Below are 12,770 nucleotides of genomic sequence, written 5' to 3'. Positions count from 1 at the left end.
GTATACAGAATCGAGGCTCGTGAAAGAGCGAACATTTATTTCACAAAAAAATCAAACAGACAAACAAAATATATAAAAATAGGGAGCGGAAGACAAGATGGGGAGAGAAGGGGAAGCACACAAACACAACATTTGAAAGCAGGGAGATGTGTGGGATGGAGAGGGCTTGGGGGGAGGAGGCGTGGGAAAGGGGGGGGGGGGAGGTGGAAGAAGTATAAAACACAAGGACACCAAGGACACCAAGGACACCAAGGACTTCCAGGACAGAAGTTGGTATTTCAAAAAAGTGGATATGGGGTGAAATTAGCGGGGGTAGAAAATATCAAGGTTTTGGATGGGGGAAGATAAGAGATGGTGGTGAACAGCTGTTTTAAAGACCTGGAGGGTGGAGTGGGATTGAAGAGAGTGAGCGAGTTTGTTCCAGAGGCGGGAGAAAAGAGGAATGAAGGAGTGAAGGTGAGCAGAGAGTCTTGATTTTGGCAATTTAACCATAAGAGGGTTGCAGGCAGATCTTGTGCGACCTGTAAGAATATTTGGGGGACAGAGCCCAGAGAGAGTTGTGGGGGCAAGGCCAGAGAGGAATCGTTAGAAGACGGAAAGACCACCAACCTGCCTGTGGTGAGTGAGTGAAAGGCCCTTGGAGTTAGCTTCATCGCGGGAGATTCCGATGATTCTGAACGCTTTGGTTTCAACAGCGTGAAGACGAGTTAGGTGTGAGGCAGGAGCACCAGCCCAGAGGGGAGAGCAGTATTCCATTGAGCTGCAGATGAAAGCCTTGTATGTGGTGAGGAGCTCAGGTGTGCCAAGGAAGGACTTCGCTCGACGGAGGATGCCCAGTCGGCGACTGGCTTTGGAGGCCAGATTTGAAATGTGGTTTTCCCAGGAAAGATCATGGCAGATAGTGAGACCCAAAAGCTTGTGTGACAGATCTTCTTGGAGAGGATTGTTCAGAAAGTCGATATGAGGGTTGTCCAGTCGGTCTTTTCCGAGAGACATCGTAAGAGTGTGAGATTTGTCACGATTGAAAGACATGTTCCACTTGTTTGCCCAGTCTGTGATTTTGTCCAGGTCTGCAGAGAGTGAGGAGGCTGCAGACTGCCGATCTGAGGGATGAGGAATGGAGCGACAGAGTAGTCATCAGCAAAGAGATAGAGAGGATTTTCAAGAGAGTCAGAGAGATCATTGATGAAGACCAGAAAAAGCAAAGGGCCCAGAACACTGCCTTGGGGAACTCCAGCCTGAACAGGAAGAGGAGATGAGAGAAACCCATTCAGGGCCACACGTTGACTACGACTAGAGAGGAAGTCCGCCAGCCATGCGTGGAGATTTCCATGGATACCAAAGGAGGAGAGTTTGGTGAGCAGAGCGGGGTGCCAGACCGTATCGAAGGCACGTGATATGTCAAGGGAGAAGTCTAAGTGCACCCTCCCTGACCTCCCTGAATGTAAATGAATGTTTACGTGCACTCTCTCCTCACTTCCCGGTCTCATAGATAGGAAAGCACTCCACATGCCCGGTGCGACAATGTATAGGTGTAAATGTTACAATGCACACGCATGATCGGTGTTCCGCCTTCCCCTCCGTTTCTCATGTACGCATTCTCACTTGTAGGATTCTGCGTGCCCACAGCCCGACTGTCTTCTTGGGGGGCGACAATCGCCAACCCTGTTGCTCGCCTTTGGACACCTGTATGTAGACCGTTGTAGTACAGCGCCACAGCGCCATCGTATCTTACCGCCCGAGGTTCGGCTTCCGCAGCCCAGCTTGCACCAGCATCCACTTTATAGGGGGCGCTGGGGTAAGGTGAGCAGTGGCGGACGCCATTCCTTGGTATCTGTCTCACCGAGGGAAAAACCGGCATCGGAGTCCGCCGCACCCTCGGGTGTCTAAGACGGCTTGATGGGGTGGACCCCTCATCCCCATCCTTGTTTATGTTTGGGACTTAGTCTGATACAATAGGTGGGCACTAACCCCGATAGTGGTAAAAGGCGGTTCGGCGAGAGCACGCAAGGCGACCATGGGGTTGCTGACCGCGCACTCTCGTCGCCGTTTCCCCCTAATTATCATTCCCTCGGTCAGGAGCCACAACTAAGACACGGGATCGGTCGCGTGACCTCGGCCGATCCCATCGTGGCCACGTTCGGCCGGTCCCCAGTTCTCCTAAAAAGATGCCCACTCACTATGTTGTCAACACTTTTCGGACGCCAATCACGCTCACTGTGATGCATGACGTGCCCACGCACGGCACACGCCATCAACAGAAATTGCCCTCACCCCCATCTCTAAAGGGAAATTGATCTGATCACCTCCAGATAAAGACAAAAACTTCTCTCTCCCCCTCAGGTCACAAGCATAAGGGGCAAGTCTTGGGAACGAGTTCGGCAATACGGACGGCCTTGTCTGGACAAGCCAAAAAGAAAATGTCGGGAGTGTGCGGTAAGGGCGCGGTCGCAGCCCACAACGGGTGCGGCCGACTCGCCCGAGGGAACTCTTTCCCAACGTTCCGGGTCGGCCGTGGCAGCGGCGTTACCCGCACACGCCTCTCATTGCACGTCAAGACCTACCAAATCACACCACATCGAAACCCACCATCGGGTGGTTCCGGTATTTGGGACCGCAGGGACGGGAAGTGCAGGTTCGGGGGTGCCAGTCACTCTTGCTAGCCAGCCCGCTCTGACGGCTCGGATCAGGACACTGGGATTCTTTCCGGTCGCCCGGTCGGTCCGGAGGTGGGGGTGCGGGACTTGGCACGGAACGTCAAACACAAACGGCCTCCCGGAGCCGCCCAAAACTCGGGTGTGACGGGCGAGTCCGCTAATGGAACGCCTCTCACTTCCCAAATCGAGGGCCACGCGGTCAGGAGAACCTCGTCCCTTCTGGTTGCCTTGACGTCCCACTGTGAGCGTTCCTCAGGGTGTACTTAAAACTAAGTTTAAGTGTTAAGTTCCTCCTTGCCCTCACAAGGGAAAGGCTAGAGTCAAGCTCTTACAAATTTTCCAAACAATAATGATTGGACGTCTCCAATTAATTAATTAATTCATTCATTCATCTCAGTCGCCAGCGATCCCTCTAGCACGGGCGTCGAACCAGTTTGTTTCTGGTGCGACCGGGCCTATTGACCCGGCCGTGGCTGAAGCCGTTCATTCCGCCGTAGCAAGCTAACGCGTAGGCTCGCGCGTCCCCGGTCCGCCGGGACTCCGGCGGGTGTCCTATCGTGCCCACGTCGCTATGTCTCTTGGAAACGAGAGTAAGATGCTGGTGCCCGGGGAAGGGCTTTGCTGGTCTAAACATAGTAGCGCTAGGCCTGGGGGATCGTCGTGCACACTAGCTCACAGAGGTGTCCTGCGCGCGGGCGGCGGTTTCACACCGGGGCACTTAAAAGCACCCCGGCTAAAGTTCATCCTGAAGCGCCCACAATGTGCAGACAAACTCCACCAATTGGATGATGAATTACGGGCCTATCGGCCGGCCTCAAAGACCGAGATTGTGTCGGTTACGGGCGTGCCCAGGAGGGGTCATAACTACGTACACCCTGAAAATATCCAAATGCCTCGTCATCTAACTAGTGACGCGCATGAATGGATGAACGAGATTCCCCCTGTCCCTATCTACTATCCAGCGAAACCACAGCCAAGGGAACGGGCTTGGCGGAATCAGCTGGGAAAGAAGACCCTTTTGAGCTTGACTCTAGCCCGACTCTGTGAAGGGACTTGAGAGGCGTAGAATAAGTGGGAGGCCCGTCGGGGCCCGCGACGTCCGGCCCCGCAAGGGGTGCGGGGCGCGCGGTGTCGCCGATGCAGAGCCGCCGGTGAAATACCACTACTCTTACCGTTCTTTTACTATCCCGCCGTAACCCGGTGAGACGGGATGTGCGGGCCCCCTGGTCGGGGGGTCCCGCGTTTCTGGTGTGAAGCCCAGGGGTTGGCCGTGTGAGGCGCGCGTCTTAATGGGCTCGCGTCACGTCAGAGAGCGACCCGGGCGACCCGCTCCGGGGATATCTCTCTACTCTCAATACTGAACTCTCAAACCTGTCTCCCTCCTCCAAATCCTGGTGGCGTCTGGTCAAATCTGTTTCTGGTTTTTGTTCCCCCTCCATCCACTCCCTTACCTCAAATGCCTAAACAGCTGACTCCACACATGAAAAAGCTGAATGCCTCAACTCTGTGTTTGCCTCAAAATCTGGTGTCCCAAAACCGTCTCTCTGTACCCACCTTACCCAGTCGTACCCAGCTGCTCCTGGACTCTGTGTACTTCTCTCCTGACAAGGTGGAGAAGTTTCTGTCAAACCTGGACTCTGATTCTGCAACTGGACCAGACTGCATCAGCCCACGGGTTCTAAAATCCTGCTCTGCCGCTTTATCAAACCCTCTCTCTGGTCTCTTCACCCTTTCTTTTGCTCAAGGTCATCTGCCATCAGCTTGGAAATCGGCCAAAATCACCGCTGTACACAAAAAGGTGCAAAGACAGATCCTTGCAACTACAGACCAATCAGCCTGCTCCCAATTATCAGCAACGTCATGGAATCAATCATTGCTTAAGATATCGAATCCTTCTTCAATGGTTTGATCTCTGATCATCAATTTGGATTCAGACCAGGTCATTCTACTCTGCACATGCTGCTTCTGCTGTCTCAACAATGGATGGAGGTTCTCAATGCCAAACAGGAAATCAAAGCTGTCTCCCTTGACATATGTGCTTCCTTCTCTCTCCCCATCTTGTCTCCTGCTCCCTTTATTATATGTTTTATGTGTCCGTTTATGATTTTTGTGATTAATGTTACACGATTAATGTTACTTAATGTTACATTATTAATGTTAAACGAGCTTAATGTTAATGTTACACAAGCTATAATCGTTACACGATGAATGCTCTTGCATGAGCCTCGATTTTGTATCCAAAAAAAAATACAAAAAAAAAACTCTCTTCTGTTGAACCTCCCAATATCCAGAATCACTGCACGCCTCCATGCATTCGTAGTTGATCTACTTTTGTGTTGTTGTTGAACTGTCTTGTAAATCCTGCTTTTTTTCATTCTATATCCAGTCTATCCTAGATTCTAGATGAGTATCCAGCAAACACCTTTGCTACAACTTAAAGGTATACTCTCCCTTTAGCTGTAGCCAAGGTGTTTGCATGATCTTTCTTACCATTAACTCGCCACTAACATGATCATGCTTTTTCTTCATGTTCCTTGTTTCTTTGGGTCTTGCATTTTGTAGCTTATCATTATCTTGCAGGTCACTCCCTCAAGTTGGAGATACATGTCTAAGACTGAAGCTTTAAAATGCTCGATTGAGCACTGCTCTTAGTTGTAAAGTTTTTGGAGAACACTTTCTTCCGATTGTCGAGCAATGTTTGTGTATAACTACTTCTCCTATATACGTCCATTTCTTTGGTCATTACAATTACCATTATTGATTACAGTTTTCATGCAAATCAAGCATCTGTCCAAATTGCTTCTGTAGCGTCTCCATTTGTTTTTACCACTCCCACCCACCCCACCCCCCCACACCCCCACGTCCCCTGTCCCCTCTCCCTCCCACAGATCTCACGATGTCCCTGTTCTCTACTGTTGTACTTGTGTGCTTCCCTCTCTCTCCCCATCTTGTCTCCCACTCCCTTTATCTTATGTTTTATGTGTCCGTTTTTTTTTGTGTGTGATTAATGTTAGCTCTTACACGAGCCTCGATGTTGCATACAGAACAAGAAAAAGAGCAATCAGAGATTGCAAACCCTCACCAGGATGTATTTTCAGTGGTTTTTAAGGCTTTTGTGTTAAAACAAATATGGCGGCAGAACCACGTGACCGACGACATCATTTTTTTTTTTCTAAACTAATTTATTCCTAGATTATGCTCAAGAAATTTCATCTTGATCGGATGAAGTTTTTTACTTGTCGAATTATGACGTCATAATGGAGGCACCTATGACATCATCATTAACATATTTTATTCCCCATGGAGAGTTCTTTACAATGAGCCGTGTCTCAATTTTTTCTATTCAGCACTTTCGGAGATATAGAGGTGCAACGTTTTTCGGTTTTTCCAAGATGGTGGCCGCACCACGTGACCTATGACGTCATAATTATCATTAAAAACTTATACAGGTGGAGTTGCACCTACGGTGAAAATTTCCTGTCAATCGGACCAACGTTTGCAGCGAAAATCATATGTACTAGCCGAAACCCGTGGAACATCCACGGAAGGGAGGATGTGGTGTATGGATAGAGTGTACCATTATGAATGGCATAGGGGGTTTGCTTGTCCGAGTAAGAGTTAGGAAGAAAGATGAGAATGAAGAGTGCGTATATGAACAACGATCGCCGACACCGGCACAAATGCATGCTCTGGATTGTCCACTCAGTGGACGGCTTGCTTTCGCCTTCGCCTGTCCAATCAGCGGACGGCTTGTTTCGCCGTCGCCCAGTAGACGCCAATACGATGGCGTCGTAAGATGGCGTCATATCGGCAGTTAATCGGATGCTTTTGGGCCCCAACGTCGGCTAATTCAGATTTTTCGAGTGTGGCTGTACGTGATAAACAAAGAGCGCGGTTCGTAGATCGTAAATCCATTAGTGCCGTGGGCATCGGGTCACTGGGTGCGGCGTAAAAGGGATAACAAAGTCGAGTCCTTACGCTATTATTATATAGATTCTGTGCAGACAAACAAACGAACTCAAATGCAATACCCTCTCCTCCGGCAAGGGTAAAAATTTAAAAATTTTAAATCATGATGAAATGGACGATTTGATGTCTCCATGGCAACTTTTTTTTATTTTGGGAGGGGTGGATTTTGCAAGTATCGTGCTCTGCATGACGTCTTTCTTGTTTTTGTATTGCTGATTATTCCATTAAGGCAAACACACATGTCTGATACGAATTTTAAAAGGTCGTTTGTCTCTTCCCTCAATTCATCCTCGTACTTTTCCATCCACCAGGTCTCGCATCTCTTGACTCCTCTGCTTCAGGAAAGATTGGCTTACTTGCTGTCTTGTACTACCTGTGCACCACCGTCATTGCAGTCATGCTTGGTAATTTTGCCTTTAATTATTTTATAATTCAGCCTTCCCTTTTAAAGTTTTCTAAATATAATCTGAGTATTTAAGCACAATGATTAGGGGAGTTTTCACATTTCCTTTCACATTTTTTTTTTTACTTCCAAGCTATTCATCCACTTAAACAATTGTATGCCCAATATGACTGATTTTCATTAACCCTGCCTGATATGCCAAGGTATTGGTTTAGTGCTGCTGATCAAGCCAGGTGTGTCACAAAAAGCTGAAGATATGAACAGATATGGGGTTTCCACCAATGTAACTGCCGCTGACACACTAATGGATCTCATCAGGTATGCAATGAGAGAGTGTTCAAATGCCAGGGGGAGTGAAGGCAACTGACATTTTACCCTCATTTTATAAAAGCTTTTTCTCATAGATCCCAAGGGTTGTTCAGAAAATCTGCAACGGGTGGCAGATGATTGTAGGGATTATCATGCAATTTGAATGCAAAGCAGGCTGGATTGAAGGCTTTCCTTTGAGATATTAACGAGGCCTGTTCAATCAGGCCGAGCCAGGCCAATATGTTACAATGGTGTAGATTGGGACTCCCAGGCATATATGGAGGAGCAGCTGGCCTGGCTTAAGCGACCTTTTACATTTTCACATTTTGGTCTTGTACATGACAGCTGCATCTCACGATGCAAACTAAATTTTTTATTGTGACATCAATCTAGCCATCTTTAACGGAGCAATCTGCTTTGTTTAATGAATACAAGCCATTGGGTTTTAATTGCAAGTACAGTACTAATAAAAACGCTTTGCCATTTAAATGAAGCTGACTGATTTCGGTTGTTGCAAATAAATTTATGCTCTCTTTAACAGAAATATGTTCCCTGAGAACCTCATTCAAGCCTGCTTTCAGCAGGTACGTTGTTCTTATGCTTCCTTTCTCATCACCATCATTTTGCGTGTATCATATTTCCCGTGATTCATGATTATCGGCACATTTGAAACCATTGAGGACGGTAAGTGGACCTTCATTTAACGTTTACATTTTTTTTTTCAATCAATTGCTTTTATATAAATTTATTTAATATAATTCAATTAATTTTGTCAATCAAAATTGATTGATCAGGAACCCCCTTTAGAGGCCATTTTTCCCCGCAGAGCAGGGGTTGGCCTTTTTTGGGCACCGTGGTCTACCTTTTTGAAGCAATGTTTTACGATCGGATGCCCTTCCTGCCACCAACCCTGTTAGTCGCCTCTTGCGACACACAGGGAATTACCAGTGAACTGGTACTCAAATTTCTGACATCAGAAGGATCCCGATGAGATTTATCTACCCATTTGTAGATAAATAGTTCAAGGCTGAGTCCACCCCCCCCCCCCCCCCGCCCTCCCCCGGCGTTAATTCAGCGATCGACCGGGATTTGAACCCAAGCTGGCACCCTAACCGTTAAGCCAACACCAGGCTATGAATGAATGAATGAATGAATTTTTTTTTTTTTTTTTTGTATACTGAATCGAGGCTCGTGAAAGAGCTAACATTTACTTCACAAACAAATCAACCAGACAAACAAAATATATAAAAAGCGGGAGCGGAAAACAAGATGGGGAGAGAAGGGGAAGCACACAAACACAACATTTGAGAGAAGGGAGATGTGTGGAAGGGAGAGGGCTTCGGGGGAGGAGGTGTGGGAAGGGGGCGGGGGGGGGGAAGGAGAAGTATAAAACACAAGGACACCAAGGACTTCCAGGACAGAAGTTGGTATTTCAAAAAAGTGGAATTGGGGTGAAATTAGCGGGGGTAGAAAAGATCAAGGTTTTGGATGGGGGAAGATAAGAGATGGTGGTGAACAGCTGTTTTAAAGACCTGGAGGGTGGAGTGGGATTGAAGAGAGTGAGGGAGTTTGTTCCAGAGGTGGGAGAAAAGAGGAATGAAGGAGTGAAGGTGAGCAGAGAGTCTTGAATTTGGCAGTTTGACCATAAGAGGGTTGCAGGCAGATCTTGTGCGACCTGTAGGAATATTTGCGGGACAGAGCCCAGAGAGAGCTGGGGGGGGCAAGGCCAGAGAGGAGTCGGTAGAAGACGGAAAGACCACCAACCTGCCTGCCGTGAGAGAGTGAGAGGCCCTTGGAGTTAGTTTCATCGCGGGAGATTCCAATGATTCTGAATGCTTTGGTTTCAACAGCGTGAAGACGAGCTAGGTGTGAGGCAGGAGCACCAGCCCAGAGGGGAGAGCAGTATTCCATTGAGCTGTGGATGAAAGCCTTGTATGTGGTGAGGAGCTCAGGTGTGCCAAGGAAGGACTTCGCACGACGGAGGATGCCCAGTCGGAGACTGGCTTTGGAGGCCAGATTTGAAATGTGGTTTTCCCAGGAAAGATCATGGCAGATAGTGAGACCCAAAAGCTTGAGTGACAGAACTTCTTGGAGAGGATTATTCAGAAAGTGGATGGGAGGGTTGTCCAGTCGGTCTTTTCGGAGAGACATCGTAAGAGTGTGAGATTTGTCAGGATTGAAAGACATGTTCCACTTGTTTGCCCAGTCTGTGATTTTGTCCAGGTCTGCAGAGAGTGAGGAGACTGCAGACTGCCGATCTGAGGGATGAAGAATGGAGCGACAGAGAGTAGAGTCATCAGCAAAGAGATACAGAGGATTTTCAAGAGAGTCAGAGAGATCATTGATGAAGAACAGAAAAAGCACAGGGCCCAGAACACTGCCTTGTGGAACTCCAGCCTGAACAGGAAGAGGAGATGAGAGAAACCCATTCAGGGCCACACGTTGACTACGACTAGAGAGGAAGTCCGCCAGCCATGCATGGAGATTTCCATGGATACCAAAAGAGGAGAGTTTGGTGAGCAGAGCGGGGTGCCAGACCGTATCGAAGGCACGTGATATGTCAAGGGAGACTGCTCTAATTTCCTGTTTGGCATTGAGGACCTCCATCCATTGTTGAGAAAGCAGAAGCAGCATGTCCAGAGTAGAGTGTCCAGGTCTGAAACCAAATTGATGATCAGAGATCAAGCCATTGGAGAAGAGGAAAGATTTCATATCTGAAGCAATGATGGATTCCATGACTTTGCTGATAATTGGGAGAAGGCTGATTGGTCTGTAGTTGCTGGGATCTGTTTTTACACCTTTTTGTGCAAAGCGGTGATGTTGGCAGATTTCCAAGCAGATGGAAGATGACCTTGAGCAAAAGAGAGGGTGAAGAGAACAGAGAGAGGGAGTGAAAGAGCGGAAGAACAGGATTTTAGGACCCGTGGGCTGATGCCGTCAGGTCCAGTTGCAGAATCCGAGTCGAGGGTTGACAGAAACTTTTCCACCTTGTCAGGAGGAAAGGACAGAGTCCAGGAGCAGCTGGGTACGACTGGGTACGGTGGGTACAGAGAGGGATGGGGTTGGGACACAAGATTTAGAGGCAAACACAGAGTTGAGGCATTTAGCTTTTTCACGTGCGGAGTCAGCCGTGTGGCCATTTGAGGTGAGGGAGGGGATGGAGGGGGAACAAACACCAGAAACAGATTTGACCAGACGCCACCAGGATTTGGAAGAGGGAGACAGATAAGATAGTTCGGTCCTGAGAATGGAGAGATATTGTTTCCTGGCTCTCCTGAGGGTGGACAAACACTTGTTTCGGGCTTTGTGAAAGGAAATGAGATTTCCTTCCGTTGGATTTGCTTTCCAGGAGACGAAAGCAAGTTGTTTCTCGGCAATAGCCTCACCACAAGATTCCGTGTACCATGGACGGGAGGAAGGGTATGACAACAGAAGACGAGATGGGATAAATCTGTGCATGAGAGAGAGCAATTTACTTTGGAAGAATTCCCAGGAAGAATTTATATCAGAGGCAGTAGAGATGGGAGACCAGTCCAGATGATTGATGGCTGCTTGAAGACCGTGCCAGTTGGCCTGAGTGAAATGCCAGACTCATCGACGCTGAGGAGGCTCTCTGAGAATGGTCAGAGAGATGTCCACTTTAACAAGCACATGATCAGAAGAGCCGATTGGAGCAGAAGAAGAGCAGCAGACATTTTCAGGGAAGTTAGTCATAACCAAGTCCAGAAGAGAAGATGCTCCGTTGACTGAAATCCGGGTCGGGAAATTGACAGATTATGTCAGTCCCAGTGAGTCACAGAAGTCCTTTGCTGAAGAGCCATGGCTGGTGAGAGAGGTACCCACACCCAGCCAACTGGCATGGTGACAGTTGAATGATCGTTTTAAGGCCATTTTCCCTGCTAGAGCGGGGGTTAGCCTTGCGGGCCCCATGACAATCATGGTTCCCTGTTTGAGGCAATGTTTTTATGGCCGGATGCCCTTCCTGACGCCAACCCTTGGTCACGCTCTTACGATGCACAGGGATACGGTGTACCTATTCTAAACTGGGGTACACACCGGGATCATTCATCCCAGCAAGCTGGTACTCAATTTGCCGACCTCGGAAGAATGACAGGCTCAGTCAACCCCCCTGGCGTTAATTCAGCGATCGACCAGGATTCTAACCCAGGATCCTGGGATCCCAAGCTGGCACCCTAACCGCTAAGCCAACACCAGGCTATGATCGAACAAAATAAATTCAAATATTTGTTTATTTTTCATTATATAATGAGTTGTATTTTTTTTTTCCCTGCTATTTATGTACACTTGGATTCAGAAAAAAAATATTGCTGTCTTGGACTATTTTATGTTATTCCATGGACATTTTGAAGGCCCCATGAATCAAATATTTATAATGCATTTCATATGTATAGATTGCATAAAGGTTGACATCTGTCTGAGGGAGGAAATTCCTCCTTTGGAAATGCCCTGCTGAGTGTGGTAAGAATTGTTGACATCTGAGTGCCACCATTGTTGACAACGCTGGTACCCAGAGATCCCCAGGAAGTGATGGTACTTCCCCGAAGCTCAGTGGCTGTGGTTGTCTCATCCAACAGTTTTGCATGATCTCATACAGTGCATTCAGAAAGTATTCAGACCCCTTCACTTTTTTCACATTTTGTTATGTTGCAGCCTTATGCTGAAATCGTTTAAATTCATTTTTTCCCCTCATCAATCTACACTCAATACCCCATAATGACAAAGAGAAAACAGGATTTTAGAAAGTTTTGCAAATTTATTAAAAAGAAAAAACAGAAATATCACATTGACATAAGTATTCAGACCCTTTACCATGACACTTGAACTTTAGCTCAGGTGCCTCCCATTTCTTTTGATCATCTTTGAGATGTTTCTACACCTTGATTGGAGTCCGCCTGTGGTAAATTCAATTGATTGGACATGATTTGGAAAGGCACACACCTGTCTATATAAGGTCTCAAAGCTAACAATGCATATCAGAGCAAAAACCAAGCCATGAGGTCCAAGAAACTGCCTGCAGAGCTCAGAGACAGGATTGTGTCGAGGCACAGATTTGGGGAAGCCTACAAAAAAAATTCTGCTGCATTGAAGGTTCCCAAGAGCACAGTGGCCTCCATAATTCTTAAATGGAAGAAGTTTGGAACAACCAGGACTCCTCCTAGAGCTGGCCGCCCGGCCAAACTGAGCAATCGGGGGAGAAGGGCCTTGGTAAGAGAGGTGACCAAGAACCTGATGGTCACTCTGGCTGAGCTCCAGAGATCCTGTATGGAGATGGGAGAAACTTCCAGAAGGACAACCATCACTGCAACACTCCACTGATCTGGGCTTTATGGTAGAGTGGCAAGACGGAAGCCTCTCCTCAGTGAAAGACACATGAAAGTCTGCTTGGAGTTTGCAAAAAATCACCTAAAGGA

At 47.7% G+C, this 12,770-nt stretch overlaps 1 protein-coding gene across 1 annotated transcript in view; it reads left to right on the top strand.

The window, feature by feature from the left end:
* The window catches only part of LOC137425576 (excitatory amino acid transporter 3), a 68,792-nt gene that overhangs the window by 34,797 nt on the left and 21,225 nt on the right, over positions 1-12,770 (top strand). The window contains 3 exon segments of the mRNA XM_068114146.2: positions 6,938-7,030; positions 7,233-7,347; positions 7,880-7,922. Coding sequence (XP_067970247.2) covers positions 6,938-7,030; positions 7,233-7,347; positions 7,880-7,922 — 251 coding nt within the window.

The sequence above is a fragment of the Myxine glutinosa genome, chromosome 1, assembly GCF_964187855.1.
Source record: "Myxine glutinosa chromosome 1, kmMyxGlut1.1, whole genome shotgun sequence".
In the NCBI taxonomy this organism is placed as follows: domain Eukaryota; kingdom Metazoa; phylum Chordata; class Myxini; order Myxiniformes; family Myxinidae; genus Myxine; species Myxine glutinosa.
Note: the sequence above shows the minus strand (reverse complement) of the source record. Positions and strands in the feature narration are given on the sequence as shown.